This window comes from Carlito syrichta, unplaced genomic scaffold, assembly GCF_000164805.1.
Source record: "Carlito syrichta isolate Samal-C Ts95f unplaced genomic scaffold, Tarsius_syrichta-2.0.1 Scaffold307006, whole genome shotgun sequence".
NCBI classification, from domain to species: Eukaryota; Metazoa; Chordata; class Mammalia; order Primates; family Tarsiidae; genus Carlito; species Carlito syrichta.
In genome coordinates this window covers 68,617-84,727 of record NW_007251102.1, presented here as the reverse complement: position 1 = coordinate 84,727, position 16,111 = coordinate 68,617, and the positions used below count along the sequence as shown (strand labels likewise).

Genomic DNA, 16,111 nt, shown 5'->3' with positions numbered 1-16,111 from the left:
ATATACCTTAAGAATTTTATTTTACAGAAAGCACATAAACTTTCTAAAATCTCATATGTCTGAAAATGGTTTTATTTTTCCCTCATATGATGATTGTTGAGTTGAACATAGAATTCTAGGTTCATGTCATTTCTTCTCAGGACTTAGAAGATCCATGTTCTACTGTCTTCTAGCATTCATTGTTAGTAATTTAAAAATTTTAGTGTTATTGTTGTTCATTTGCAAAATATATTTTTTTCTATGTGGAAGTCTCTAAATTCTTATCTTTGAGGGTTTTAATTTTCAGGAAGACACATCTAGATGACTTTATCAGCTTTATTTCATTTTATGTTTCGTTTATTTTGTTTGACAGTTGGTAGATCCTTTTAACTTTTGCCTGTCTTAGCTTGGGGAAGTTTTCTTCTCTTATGTCTCTGACTCTTTTTCCCTCTTTCATTTTCTCTTTTCTCTATTTTTGGAATCCTGTTAGATGTCAAACCTCCTGAATTGATCCTCTATATCTCTTTTCTTTCATACATCCTATATGTTTGACTTCTTTATTCTTAATGCTGGAAAATTTATACTCATCTTAAAATTTATACCTGTATTAATTTTTAACTGATCTTATGTTCTATTTCTAAGAAATTGCTGCATGTCCTCTACTTATATTTAGCATCCCCCTTGCCTGTTGTATTAACGCAGAATCTTTTCAAATCACTATTGATTATTATTTAGAAGGTGGATTGTATTCAGTACCCTGAATTTATTTTCTCTTTTTTATTGCTGTCAGTTTACCTTGGACCTTCGTTCCTGCCATTGGATTGTTTCAAATATCTGGTGATTCCTAGTTGTCTATTAATGTTTTTAAACAAAGGGCTTAGTTGATTAATAAGGTAATTAACATGGGTCTCCTCTGCTATTGGGTTGGTAAGTACTCCCAGTAGACTTCTCATTTGAAAGAGGTTTGGGGACAGGGGATGAAGGTGTTTACTTTGCAGTAGGCTCCAAGTTTGTGAGTTAGATAGGCAACTAGCAGCCTTTGCTTTGAGGTACATAGATAGGATCTCATGGGTAGGCATGTGCCAAAACAAAAAGGGCTTTACTGTATGATGTTAATCTCAATATGAGTCCTAGCCCTTCTCAAGTAGTGTTCAATATTAGTGAAGAACCACTTTCTATTTTTGGCCTAAGACAAATCATCCTTGAGTCAATTGCTCATTTATTTGGGAAAAGGAGTGGAGCTCAAGAGGCCTCACTGATGTCTACACAACCATTGAATTTCTTTTCTGAGTACTCTGTCATAATCCAAGCCTGCTCTCTGAATCAGCCAACTCAAAACTGGACTCTATAGTCAGAAAGTACAAGCTCTTCCATCTATTTTAAAGGACAGTGTTATTACATTTATGTTATCATTCGTTTTCATTTCTCCAGAAGTTTGTCAAAATCTCTAATTCTGCTCTTGCCCTCATTTTTTCCTTTTGCAGATTTCTTTCCCCTTTAGATATCTTCTTATATTTCACCAGGGTCTAGGGAAGAAGAACAGCTGAATGTGTGCTTGTTCCTCCATTGAATTGAAAGCATTTATATTCATTTTGCTTTTCTAAATTTTCTAAAATGAGTGTATATTATTACATTCATAATAAGAAAAAAAACCACAAAGACTGTTCTTAAAAATGGAAGGACTTTAGAAATATGTTCTTATCATACGTAGAAGGGAAGAATCTCACTAATGTTTTGTACTGATCATTATAGTACCAACCAAGAAACTGCTTTACACAGTGCTTCAATCTAAATGAGGACAAGGCTGGAGAATTTTGCTGTCTTACTTGTGCTTTTTATTTTTGGAAGCTGGTTTAGAAATGTTGTTAATGCAGTAGGAGTGTCAAATACCTCAAAACTTAGTGGCTGAAAATGGCAAGCATTTATTGACTTACCCTTTGGAGAGATTCAGGTGGATGGTACTGCTGGTCTCCCCTAAGGTCACTCAAGTATCTCCGTTCATTTGGCTGTCGATGGCCTTACTCACCTGTTTGGGGGATTGACTGGGCAAGAGGGATGGTTGGACCAGTGTCTCTCATCACACAGCAGGCTGGCTTGGGCTCATTCGCATGGTGATGCTTGCAGGATTCCTGAGAGCAACAAGAGAGAAAAATACAGGGCTCAGGACTCACAATGCTACTTCCACCACTCACTTTGGTCAGAGTAAGTCACATGATCAGCCCAAATTCAAGGGGTATAGAAATAAATTCCACTCTTGACAGAAAAAGTTGCAAAGCATTATAGTAATTTCACAGCTCATCTCTTAACAATTCTAATTTTTTGTTGTCTGATTCTATTTTCCTCAGGCTTCTTAGGACCCAGTCTCTGGAATGGTTCTACAATAATGTGAAGAGCCGCTTCAAGCGCTTTGGCAGTGCCAAGGTCCTGAAAAACTTGTACAGAAAACACCGACTGGAGAGTGGAGCATGCTTTGACATTCTAGGTACTCTCACTGTCTGCTGCCCTAGGAGTCTCTGGTGAACTGGTGGGATAGAGGTCTGGCTTCGAGGCCCTGAACACTGGGACACTCTCATCTGAGACCCAGAAATTTGCTTAAATATCTGGCACTAGTGATGAACAGAAATAGAAGGACTGACGCCAGAGACTCTGTTATATTTTGACTCTTTGGGTTCCAGTATCCCCTGGAGATTACAGTTTATATGTTAGGAGCTGCAAAGACCAAAGTATTTCTACAAATGATGAAGCTGGTTTTAATTCTAATTCTCTAACAATTATAGATTATTGATCATCATCCCTTGATGATTAAAGGGTTAGAAAGTCATTTTACTTGGCTACAGAGAGACGACATCTACACTTGGGGGATGTGCCCTCCACTTCCCTTTCTTTTTACTCCAGACTTCTGTTCTTACCAGGCCCAGAATTTGATGCAATAGGAATGTTAGAGAAATGTCAGCTTCCTTTCAGGAAGCTTGAATACAGTTAAGACAACCAAGCTAATTATAATGAGAAATTATATTTTGGGGTACTATTAGACCATCCAGTAGAAAGGGATGGTTGTCAGAATATGAACAGAATGTCCTCCAGAAAGGCTATTTCTTTCTGTCTAGTGGTAGATTTTTTTTCACACTTTGCTGACACAGGTGAATGATTTTTATCCATAAGAAACAGGGAAGAGAAAAAAATCTCATCTATCTCATTTGGCACCTTTTCACCATCATTATTTTACATTGTTGTATTCTTAATAAAGTCTCTGGTTGTGCCTTTTCTAAAAATATGTTAGCTGCTTAGGCAACGGGGAAAATAGGATAAAAGCATTAAACATGTAGAATCATTAGGGCTTTGGTGGTCATTGTTAGAATCTGTCTTTCAAACTGCTCAGGAAGAGTATAACTAAGAGAACAGTGCAGGTTTGCACATATTATTTTTATCTTTTTTTTTTTACTAATTTTTCTTTAAAAATGTTCTCTAGGAATGGAGGCAAAGAAAAAAGCTTAAAAGTCGTACAGTGGTTTTTTGGCCCAAAGAGATATCGCAAGAAGGTTCCAGTCCAGAATAAACTCACTCATTTGTATCCCATCCTTTCTTTCCTCTCTTGTGCATGCCTGAGTATGTTTCATGTACTCCTTTAAATGTTACCAAATTCAAATCTCGTAGATGTTCTTTACCACTTCATGCAAATTGAGGGAAAAAGCAAACACATGTAGAGACTCCTATAGAACATAATTCCAATTTCTTTCCCTTTCTCTCTAAGGCCCCATAGGTGGAGAAGGCAGACATGACTCCCAAGTGGACTAGTGCAAGACTTTGAAATTTACGAGTGTCATTTTCAAAGGAGAATCCTTGCTTGAAATAAGTATCTGCCGTGATTGAAGCAGATTTAGGTGCTGGGCCCTATGTGATTCACCACTTCTTTCATCTGAGCCTCAATCACAGCACTGATCATTTATCACATTGCATTCAGGTGGTGGTTTACACAGCTGCCTCTCCTGCCAGACCATGATATGCAGATGGTAGCCTCTTTATCTCTGTGTTCCTAAAGTGTGGTTAATACCTGGTACATTTTTTTTAATGTATATTTTTTATTTTAAAGTTGTGGGTTACAGTTAAGGGTTAGGTATAAAAATATTCATTATACAGGTACCCTTATTGATGAGGTGTGCCCCCTTTCCCCAGACAGATATTGACTACCCTTAATCCCACCTCCCTTCCCCTCCCTGCCCCCCTATAGTTTCCTGCCATTGTCAATCCTTTTCTTATAGTATTACAGTAGTTGTTCAAGGTCCACTTATGAATGAGAACATGTGATGCTCAGATCTTTGTTTCTGTGAGAGATCACTCAGTATTATAAACTCCAATTCCATCCAGGTTGCTGAAAAATTCATGATTTTGTTCTTTTTTATGGCTGCGTAATATTCCATTGTGTATATGTACCATATTTTTTAAATCCAGTCCTCTTTTGATGAATAGCATGGTTGGTTCCATGATCTTGCTATTGTGAACAATGCTGCGATAAACATACATGTGCAGGTGTCTTTTTATAGAGTGATTTGAGTTCTTCAGGGTATATTCCCTGTAGCGAGAGTGCAGGGTCATATGGAAGGTCGATTTTTAGAGTTTTTAGGAATTGCCTGGCACATCTTAAATCATCAATATTGCACTAGTTCAATTTTAAAAGCATTTTATAGATGCCAAGACACTTCATAGAAATATTAGAATCAGTTGCTTTAATATGATTAGCATCTACATTTAAATTAAGATTTCCTTTGAATAAACATGAGGACAGTCAGACAGGAGATGAGATGAAATGGTACTCAAACCTATAAAGTCATGATCATAAAACAATGAGATGTCTAGATGCCATGTAGAACATTTAATTACACCTGAAGTGTGGAGAAATCTTCCAGGGCTTAAGGCTTCTTCCTGGTTGTATGAGTTGATTAGACAGTCTTTAGCATTAATCTTTACCTGTCACCTAACACCCTTTGTAGGTTTATCATCTGTCATCCTCAATCATGACCACACATTAAAATCACCTAGGGAGCTTTGGAAAAACATCCCAATGTCCAAAATCTTCTTCCACTCCTCATCAATTGCTTTTGGAAGGGAGGACCCCCCCCCCAAAAAAAAGCAAAATTATTTTTTGGAGGGTGGGCCCTGGTAGTACGGGCTTCCCCCACTACATAAGTGTTCTAGGAGCCCACCAGCATCAGTGTACCAGCTAGTGCTGTTGTGAGAGGCTGCATTCGGCTTCAGTGAATTTTGGGGGAGGAGGATTCTTTCAATGCATTTGCTCATTTCATGATGGGTGATTTATGAGCACACTTGACTATACTGTCCTGAGTGTTCACCAGTTTTTGACCAAAAATAGCATGACCCTTGCCTCACCCTCCCTATTCACCTGATATCGTCCCTGTGACTTTTTTGTTTGTTTAGCCTGGATTTAAAAGTCCTCAAAGGGAAATGTTTTACTAAAACCAAAAATGGCAGAAGCACTAAAAGACCTCAAAATTGATGAGTTCAAAAACTGTTTTAAGCAATGGAAAAAAGCATCCCAATGGTGTATTGCATCAAATGGAGAGTACTTTGAAGGTGACTGAAGTTGAAATATGCAAGAATAACAACACAATTTTTTAATAAATAAATTTCATTTCTTTGGGGAGATCCCTCTCACATGAATGTCTGGAGGTAGGATCCAGGATACTTATTTATTTATTTTTTTTTGAGTTGGAGTCTCACTCACTCCAGTCGCCCAGACTGGCTCCCGGCCACTGCAGCCTCAACCTGCTGGGCTCTAGCGATCCTTCTGCCTCAGCCTTCCAAGTAGCCGGAATTACAGGCATGCGCTACCACGCCCGGCTGATTTTTTATTTATTGTAGAGATGAGGTCTCGCTGCCCGGGTGGGTCTCGAACCCACAAGCTCAGGCAATTCACTCACCTCAGCCTCCCAAAGGCACGGGATTACAGGCTGAGCCACCAAGCCCAGCTAGGATACTTGTTTTTTAAAGCTCCCTGGGTTGTTTTATGATAGAACAAAGACTGAGAGCCTCAGCTAGAACTCACCATAATTAGTTCAGCAGTGTTCTTCAACTCCATCTCAGGATACTTATTTTCAGAAGTTTGTTTGTCAGATCATAATATGCAAAATCTATAGAGCACAAGACATGTTATCCTCCAAGACTCTCAGCGTAAAACTCCTTTTGCCTTTAAAACATATTCACTACACAGACCAGTGTAGTTTGCCATAAAAATACTCAGTCCCCTGAAAATTCATTTAATACACAGAATCTCATTGGTCACCCATCCTACACACCTCATACTGCTGTCAGTTTCTTTCCAGCCCTCTCAAGCTAGTTTTACTCCTTTCCTGAATCTCATATCAGGTAACCAGATTAGGCCTAAAAGGAGACTCATTCGTTTTGTCAGATCAATCTAAGATTTATTTATTCCGTCAGTAAACGTTTATTGAACATCCACTATGTGTCCAACTGGTTTAAGAGTTGGGGGTGATAAAATGAGCAAGACTGCCATTTCAGAGCCAGAATTCTAATGGAGAAGTCAGATAAGTAAACACATTTATAAATAATATGATGTGGAATGATAATGAGTGCTCACAGTGTTTATCTGATAGACCTATGGCATTGTTAGCATTTATCCTAAAAATAAACACTAATGAAAAGGTGAAAGCATTATTAATACACTTTTTCTTCAGACAATTGGATAAATAATATATGGTTTGATTCAGTATTGAATAAGTAAAATAGGAAAAATAAACCTTGCTTTCATTTATTATCATTTTATATTTATTTTTGACATGATTCTTGAAAAGGTCTATTGCCTCTTTCATCTGGGATTTGATTGACAAATGAGATGTTTTGAAAATGCTGAGCCACATGAAATCAGAGCTTCCTCCAGCTCATGAAAAACAGTGACTTGATGTCAGCTGTCTGCTTAGTCAGTGCTTTCCAGAACAATTTAATCGCTTTCTGCCCTTGGGAAAAATCGCATCATCCAAAATGAAACTAATGCTCCCACCTATGAATTTAAAGGGAAACAGAAGGAGAGGTGTAGTACTAGAAGATTTCAAGTCATGAAAAGTCAGAGCTTATCCTCTGGTGAGCTCAGTCTCCCAGTGGCATTTTTAGATCTTCTCTCTCCTCATACTCCCCACCACCCTCCCCATCTCTGAGCAGATAACCTCACCTCCTCCGTCCATGACAGACAGGGTACACCAGGCGGGAACTTCCTCATCTTCTCCCCTTGTGCTGCTGCAGTCGTGGCGCTGTCTCCCTTTTCTGTTACCTGTCCCTCCCTTAGTCTTTGCATCCTATCCCTGCCACCTTCCAGGAAGATCTCAAGATTACTTTTTCTTGCCTATTCAACCACTCTCTTAACTGGGACTTGTAAACACACCCAAATCTCTACTGTTTTCCAAACTCTTCCTTTTCCTTCACACATTGCCTTGCCAGTCAGTCTCTTTCCCATCACAGGTAAATTTCAGGAAGCAAGCCACACTCAGGACTTTCATTTCCATTTCCTGCCCTTCCTCACTTACAATCACCCTCTCCCCCTTCCAAGCTGTTTTCCACACAACAGCCACAGTGTACTTTTAGAGGCACAAATCTCACCAGGTCACCTCTGTGAAACTTTTAATGGCTTCACATGCCTGGTGAGATAAAGATCCAAACACTGATGTGGCCCAGTGACCTGTGTGGTCTGGGTCCCCAGGTCACCTCAGCCAAGCTTCCAGTCCTCTCTGCAGCTCAGCCACACCACCTCTCGTATAGGTCCTCAGATGCACCTTGTTCTGTCACTGCCGGTCTCTGTGGAAGCTGAGTGCTGTGCCCTGGATGCTCTCACAATCCCCATAGCCCTTGGCTGGTTCCTCATTGACTAGATTAGTCTTCTCTGCTGAACACTTTCACTATACTGTGAGCAACCCCATCAGAGCACTTCACACATTTATCATTTTGTATTTATTTATATGTCATTGGTTAGTGGATTCTCCTGCACTAGACTCTCAAGCTATTCAGGGCAGGGAGGGTTTTAGCTTTGCTTACCAATGTACTCCTGATACCTAGCCCAAGGCCAGGCACCTAGTAGGTGCTTGTGGACTCTGCTGGAGGAATGAATGAATGCCAGATGCAGCAATGCCAATATGAAATATTTGCACTTAGATGTATGCGTAACCTGGGAACTGAGGAGATGACTTATTCTAAAACTTTATTTTATAAGCAAGGAACAGAGCCCCAGAGAGACAAAGTCCCTTCTACAAGGTCACTGAGCTAGAATAAGTGGACTTCTGAGAAGCTTTTGAAAGCCTAGTTAAAAAATACCAACAGAGACTAGCATATGGTCAGGCTGAATTATTGTGACAGGCAACACTAAACCTGCTACAAATATCTACAGCAAATACCTTCAGAGTTCCCTCATGGGAGCCCATCCAAGAAAACATGAATGTGTTATGTGAATTTAAGGTCCATTGCTGAGTTTGACTTAGAATCAATGGCATTTGCTTCTTTATGAGCTAATGCCCATATTTATTATTTTGTTTCTCTCAAGTAGCATGTTCAACTGGCATCCAACTCTCTAGGTACCATCTTGGGCCCTGGGTATAGCAATTTTCTTTTTAAAAAGTCATTATCCCTACCTTCAAAGATTTCATTTGATTAATTAATATGGAAACACAGATAGTAAAATAATCAATTTAAAAAGGGCTTTAAAAAGAGCTTAGCTGATTGCTCTTCCCAGGCTGGAACTATAACAAGAGTTGTGTGTTCAATTAAGAGAAAACCAGAAAAGAGACAATAGGCTCAATTAAAAGGCCAAGTACTGTGACTTGCCTTGCCTCACTCTGGGTCTGTTTCACATGGGTCTTTTCCAGAAGCGAATGATGATAGTGAAAGTACAGGCCAGACTCGGTAGCTTAGCCTATAATCCCAGCACTTTGGGAGGCCAAGGCGAGTGGATTGCCTGAGCCCGTGGGTTCAAGACCAGTCCAGGCAACTTGGCAAGAATCGTCTCTACAATAAATAAAAAATTAGCCAGGTGTGGTAGCGCATACCTGTAGTTCTAGCTACTTGGAAGGCTGAGGCAGAAGGATCGCTGGAACCCAGCAGGTCAGCGCTGGGGTGGCTATGAGTGTGCCACTGCACTCCAGCCTGGGCGACGGAGTGAGACTCCAACTCAGAAAAAAAAAAGAAAGTATTAGCTACAGGCAGCTGTTTGGACTCCAGCTATAAGATATGTACAATGTCTCATCACACATCAGAGGAGAGTGCTATTGCTATTTCTGTTTCTCTGGCAAGAAAGCCAAGTGTTAGAGAGGTTAAATAATTTGCTCAAAGTCACACAACTAGTAATGTGCAATTCCAGGAATTGACCTCACATCTCTCAGACTTTAATCTATTGTTCTGTCTTTGACTCCAAAATGCCTCCAAAGAAGGTATTGGAAGAAAGTTGAAGGTGACAGTAATGTTGTGCCAAGAATCAGTGTGCAAAGAAAAAAACAATGAGACAAAATTTGTAGCATTATTGTGGGACCCAGTGACTCTCTAAATCTATTTGCAAGGCTAACTTATTCAAAGTAGGTAATGGTGATCTGCCAGCTCAGTGACACAGTGCTGAAGACCTTTGATCATCATATTCTCTCTGTTTCTCTTTCCTCTAGGAGGAAGCTTTTTTGATTCAAACCTGGAGAATGAAGGAAGCATTTCTGGAAGTGATTCAACATTTTATAAGCAGTCAGAAGGTAAAGTGACCTAAGACTTAACAGCTAATGGGAAGCTGGAGGATTAGAAACACCTTCAGATCGCCGGAGCCCAGCAGGTTGAGGTTGCGGTGGCCGGGAGCAGCCACTGCACTCCAGTCTGGGTGACAGAGTGAGACTCCAACTCAAAAAAAAAAAAGAAAGAAACACCTTCAGATACTGTCAGGATCTCCCAGTTTTATTGCTACCCCTGGATGCAACTGTCTATTGCTATACCGCAATGTGAGTCTCCATCATCTTTTTATTGCCATCATCAAAATAGGTGAATATATCCAGAATATGGCAGAGAGAACTGTGTTCACTACACAACCACATGATACTTTATGATCAACTAGTAAATGTTCTTCTGGAGTGGAACATAACAATCAATCCACTCACTTGTGCATCTCATATTAAAATATTCCTATAGCAAATGTATCACTAACTGATTAACTTCTACTTTTTTGTGCCAATATAATAGTCCCATTAGAGCAGTGGTTAAAAGCCCAACAAACGTCTAATTTCAAATAAAACTTTCTCCATCACTCCAGTTCCTTCTCTAAAGTACTGGACATTGACAACTAGCGCCTCCTGAATTGCCTTCCTCCTGTGATACCCACAACTCATCTTTACTCTCTCTGTTCTCTTTTGGGTGATGTGATGGTTAATTTTATGTGTCAGCTTGACTGGGATAGGGGATACCCAGATAGCTGGTAAAAACATTATTTCTGTTTCCAAAAGAGAATAATATTTTAATCACAGATTGAGTAAAGAAGATCTACCCTCACCAGTGTGGGTAGGCATTGTCCAATCTGCTGAAGGCCCAGAAAGAATAAAAGGGTGGAGGAAGAGTGAATTTGCTGTCCCTGTTCTGGATCTGGGACATCCATCTTCTTTTTCCCTCAGACATCAGAGCTTCTGACTCTTGGGCCTTTGGACATTAGGGCTTAAACCTTTAGCTCCCCTTTTGGACTGAATTGAATTATATCAACTGCTTTTTTGGGTCTCCAGCTTGCAAAGAGCATATCATGGGTCTTCTTGGCCTCCCTATTACGTGAGAGAATTCCCACAGCAGATTTCCTCCTATGTATCTGTATATATCCTGTTGTTTCTGTTTCTCTGAAAAACCCTAACTAAAGCAGATGCCTATTCATGAAGGTTCTGTCCTCTGTCATCCTTGCTCTGCATCTTCTCCATCATATGATCTCAGTACACCTCCACTTACTGTGGGCCTGTAATGGCCAGAGTTGATTTCAGCTCAGAGTTCTAGACTCAGATTTCTAATGCTTGACTATGAGCAGCTGAAGATTCTACAGAATTTTTATCCTCAGCATGTCCTAGTCAATCTCTTAAGCACACTACATCTACAACATATCTTCACAGCAACACCTAGATTCATGTTTGATTAAATAACTGGATACTATAGCCTAGCCACATTGACATAAAATGAACCTTCCCACTATTTAACTTGTCTTTTGAACTTTGGCCACCTTGCAAAGAGATCTTTCCTTCAAGCCCCCTCCCCACTTCCACCAGCCACCCAAGTACCTGTCAGCTCTATTTTCAATCTTCTGCGTTTCCATTCTGAAGCCTATGGCCTGAGTACTTCCCTGCTCAAAATTCTCCTCTATGTTAATTTTAGTGACTATTTGAATCTGTCAAGGTTCTCCAATAGGAGATACACACACACACACACACACACACACACAGACAAAAAGGCATTCATTTTAAGAAACTGGCTCATGTAATGTGTAGGTCTGGAAAGCCCAAAATCTATAGGGCACGTCAGCAGGCTGAAAGCTCAGTCAGGAGTAAAGGATGAAGTTTTGAGGCTGAATTTCTCCTCTGGTCATTGCTCTTAAGGCCTTTTTACTGATTGGATGAGACCTATCCACATTGTTGAGGGTCACCCTTATATAGAGTCAACTTTATTAACTACATTAAAACACATCTACAAAATACCTTCACAGCCACACCTAGATTCATTCGTGTTTTATTAAATAACTGGATACTGTAGCCTAGCCATGTTGACATATAAAATGAACCATCCCACTATCTAACTTGTCTTCTGAAATTTGGCCATCTTGCCTTCTTACCTTTCCTTCATACACTCTCCAGTTTTTCTCTCTTAAACACTGGCCTGAGCCTTTACTTTTCAGCCAGTGTTCCACTTCACTCTCATCCAATAATTATAATTATGATATTCAAAGCCTTTCTGATTATGGCTCCCAGTGCTTACTTTCCAGGGATGTGTGGGGCTTAGTGTCTATCCCTATTACAGAGATAGTTATGCATACTTCCTTGTTGCTACTTACATGCCTAATCACCCAATACCTAGGAAAGCACAGGATTCTGCTTGTCCATCAGGGCATCTCTGGGGCCATCACAGAGCCAAGCACACAGGAGTAACTCAGTAAATGTTTATTAGATTCAGCAAGAATTTGTGGACCTCTTCTGTGAAAAATACATTGATGGGTATCTTGAAGAGAGAGGGGAGACACAATGTCTATCTCCAGAGAGCATTTAGTATGGTGACAACTTAGATTTTATAGACTGTAGTTATCAAAACATTGGGAAAACTGTTTGCTCAGTCAGCCACCTGACGGTGGGCAGAGACTCGGGCTGTGTCACCCCTATGAGACTCTGTCATGACTGCCAGTCTGTAACATACTCATCAGCTAGATCACTTTGGCTAAAGTTAGTTTGGCTTTGGAGATTTTATATGTTTGTCAAATGCAACTTCTGTCTATGTTTGTGTCTTTAAGAGGCTAAGAAGCTTGATTTTTTTGAGTGAGTGATTAATTAATGAATTGATGTATTTACACCCTGTCTCATTTCAAAGAATTTTTGGCAGCTTACAGGAAATTTGCATGTGTTAAATAATACATGACTAGGAGATTATAAATGGAAACAGGAGGTTGAAACCAAGAAAAAGGAGACCCAGGCACCCAGCCCTTGCAGACCTACACTCCTGTGCCTGATGAGGCTTGGACTTCGGGGGCAAACTAAGAGAGGGATGATAGAAATTTTCAGAAATAAGAAGCTAAAATCTAGTACCTCGAGGGAAGCAATACTCTTCTGAGGACTTAGCTTCAAAAGAATTCTGTCACCTGGGGAAGTCCTTTGATTTGGGAGAACTTTATTGCATTTGCAAAAAAACAATGTGTTCGCTAAAACATGATAGCATTATATTTTAAAATCATGTTAGCTTTTATTTGTCTCAATTTGTGGTTAAGATCAAGGACTTTGGAGATGGAGTACTGAAATCAAATCTTATCCTTCTTATTGGCTTGTTGTGTAGCCTTGAGCAGTTTATTTAACCACTCTATCCTTCAAATTTACCATCAGTGGAATAGTACCCACATGGTACCTACTCGCTGTATTACTGTAAGGATTAACTATGATCATGTATGTAAAACTTTTAGCCTAAGACCTGGCATGTGGTCAAGCTCTGTGAGGTGACCCAGTGTTTTTATTGATACCAGTTTACAGTCTAAAAAATTATCTCATTAATTTAGTATTTGCATTAAATCATAGGCACATCCCAGTGTCCTTAGGGCATTTAATAACTTTTATTTCCATTATCACAAAGATACATTATATGTACAAAATAAAGACAGGATAGTCTTTATCTGAAAAAGTGGACGAAGAACCATTACTTCCTTATACTAAGCCCTATTTTCAGTCATCTTTAACTTACTCTGTATGCTTGGACCAGTGCTTAGTGTTAGGATACAACAACGAATAAGATCAATTCTTACTTTCTGAAAATGACCTGTGGGAAGAGGACAAGGGGTGGAGCCTTTCTGGCCCTGATGAAAGCAAGCCCAGAACCTGGAACCACATCCAGCCAGGGGAGGAGCTGAAGGGATCTGAGAAGATCTGTTAGAGAAAGAACCCTTGGGCCAATCCTTGGGGTTCCTAGGAACTAGCTGAGTTACAGAGCAGAAGACCAGGAGGGAGTAGGAATCAGAAAACATTTATGAAGAGAGAGAGAGAGAGAAGAGGTGGGGAGGGAGAGGAAGTGAGAGAGAGAGGGAATGAAGGGGAGAAGGGGAGAGAGAGAGAAAGAGAGAGGGCAGCTAGAGCATGGGATATGTGTGGCAGATGGGACAGGCAACGGACTTGTGTGCCACTTTAAGCAGTTTGGAAGTTATCCTGGAGCCCCTAAAGGATTTAAGTAGAAGGGCTTAAAGTGGAACAATCAGTTTGCTTGTCATTCCCTTTTAGAAACACTCTATGTTCTGTTTCTTGTCTAGGACATAGTATGATGGACACCTTGGCTGTGGCCCTACGGGTGGCTGAAGAGGCCATCGAGGAAGCGATTTCCAAAGCAGAAGCATATGGGGACAGCCTGGTAGGGCCTCCCCTGCTCCTCTCTGGGGAGAGGGGTGGGTCAGAGTCCCGGCCTCTAGGAGAAAGTATAGGTTGTTGGGAAATCAGTGTCACAATAGTCCTGACAAGAGCTGTGCCCCACCGCCCCCTGCATGTGGTCAACATTGTCTGGAGAAAGTGATTGCCAAGTCCCCTTAAATCCACCCGCATCACCCAGACATTCTCTTCCCTCTGCAGGACAAACAGAATGAGGCCAGTTACCTGCGGGATCACAAGGAGGAGCTAACTGAGGAACTGGCCACAACAATCCTGCAAAAGGTAGGTGGTCCCTGGCAGTCCCCATGGCTGCGGTTTCTTACCCATCCCTGAGCAGGGCCTCTGGTGAGGTGAAGAGCAAACATGGGGAATGTCTTGGATACTGCTTCTTCTGTGCCTTCTCACTTGCATTGCACTACAAATTGTAAGCTGTTTGAATGTGGTTGCTCTAAGAAGTTTTACAATCACACCCTCCTGTACCCTAAGCTGTCCCTTATACGGTGTACCAGTTAATTACTGCTGTAAGAAACCAACCACCCCAAAACAAGGATCTTTCTGTCTTTGACAGCCCATTTTCTGACACCAACTGAGAACTGAAATTCCATTCCACTCTGATACTGACTACCTGGAGTTAGCACAGACCCCATAAATTAGTGCAGACCCCACAAGGCTGTCCCCACTTCAGACGCCAGCCATAAGTCTCAGGTATCCCCATATCACCCCAATTCTGCCTGGTCTACTACAAATCCAGGGGTTCCCATAATCCCAGACCTCAGGTTTGATAATTTGCTAGAACAACTCACAGAACTCAGAGAAGTGCTTTACTTATAGTTACCAGTTTAATATAAAGGATACAGATGAACAGCCAGATGAAGAGACACATAGGGCAGCAGGGGTGGGGACAGAGTGAACAGCTTCCATGATGCCTTCTGTGTGTGTTCTCCCCCACCCCCATCCCCAGCACACCAGTATATTCACTAACCAGAAGTTCCCAGTGCCTCCTAGTTGCAGAGTTTTTACAAAAGTTTCAATTAGGCATATTGATTAAATGATTAGTCGCTTGGTTGAACTTACTCTTTCCAGTTTCTTTACCCTCTCTAGAGATTAGGGGGTAGAGCTGATAGTTCCAGCCCTCTAATTATGTACTATAGTTGGTTTTTCTGGCAACCATCCCCCTTCCTGAAATTACCTACTAAGGGCCACCTGGAATCACTTCATTAGTGTAATAAAGACACACCTATTACTCAAATAATTCCAAGGGTGTTTGAAGCTGTGTTCCAGGAACTAGGGACAAAGACCATATACAGATGCTCCTTCACTTACAACAGATGGAGTTATAGCCAGATGATAACCCCATCCTAAATTGAAAATATTGTAAGTGTAAATGCATTTAATATACCTAACACATCGTAACTTAGCCTAGCTACCTTAAACATACTGAAAACACTTCATTAGCCTACAGCTGGGCAAAATCATCTAATACAAAGCCTGCTTTATAATAAAGTGTTGAAAATCTCATGTAATTTGTTGAATATTGTACTGAATATATATTACTTTCTCGCCATCAAAAAATTATAAGTCGAGGATCATCTGTAAATATTTTTTATGATACCACAATTTCTTGCTCACGTATCTCCCATGGCTCCACTTCAACCTGTGGGTTGGGACCAGGTCAGCTGCAGCCTATTTATTCTGGGATCCGACTGAAGGCACATCAGCTACTCATGGCCATGACAGACATACAAGGGAGCAGGAAGAAGCAAGCAGAGCCTATGAAGGCCAAGGCTTAGCCCTGGCACCCTGTCACTGACTACTTCTTTACATGCCGTTGGCCGAAGCAGCTCTTACACAGTCAAGCCCAATGTCAAGGGCTGGAAGAAATAGTCTCCCCATATTGAGAGGGACGGCAAAGTCACACAGCAAAGGGCTATATATGGGGAGTGTTGAAAAACAATAATTCAGCCGGGCTCGGTGGCTCAGCCTGTAATCCCGCGCTTTGGGAGGCTGAGGTGAGT

The 16,111-nt window shown here is 40.8% G+C and overlaps 1 protein-coding gene across 1 annotated transcript in view; it reads left to right on the top strand.

Moving 5' to 3' along the window:
* Window positions 1-2,326: 2,326 nt before the first annotated feature.
* The window catches only part of LOC103266058 (rab effector MyRIP), a gene marked incomplete at its 3' end in the record, with an annotated part of 72,906 nt that continues 59,121 nt past the window's right edge, over window positions 2,327-16,111 (top strand). The window contains exons 1-4 of the mRNA XM_008063702.1: window positions 2,327-2,461; window positions 9,648-9,728; window positions 13,985-14,082; window positions 14,298-14,378. Of these exons, the coding sequence (XP_008061893.1) occupies window positions 13,993-14,082; window positions 14,298-14,378 (171 nt within the window). The remainder of the gene's footprint in view (window positions 2,462-9,647; window positions 9,729-13,984; window positions 14,083-14,297; window positions 14,379-16,111) is intronic.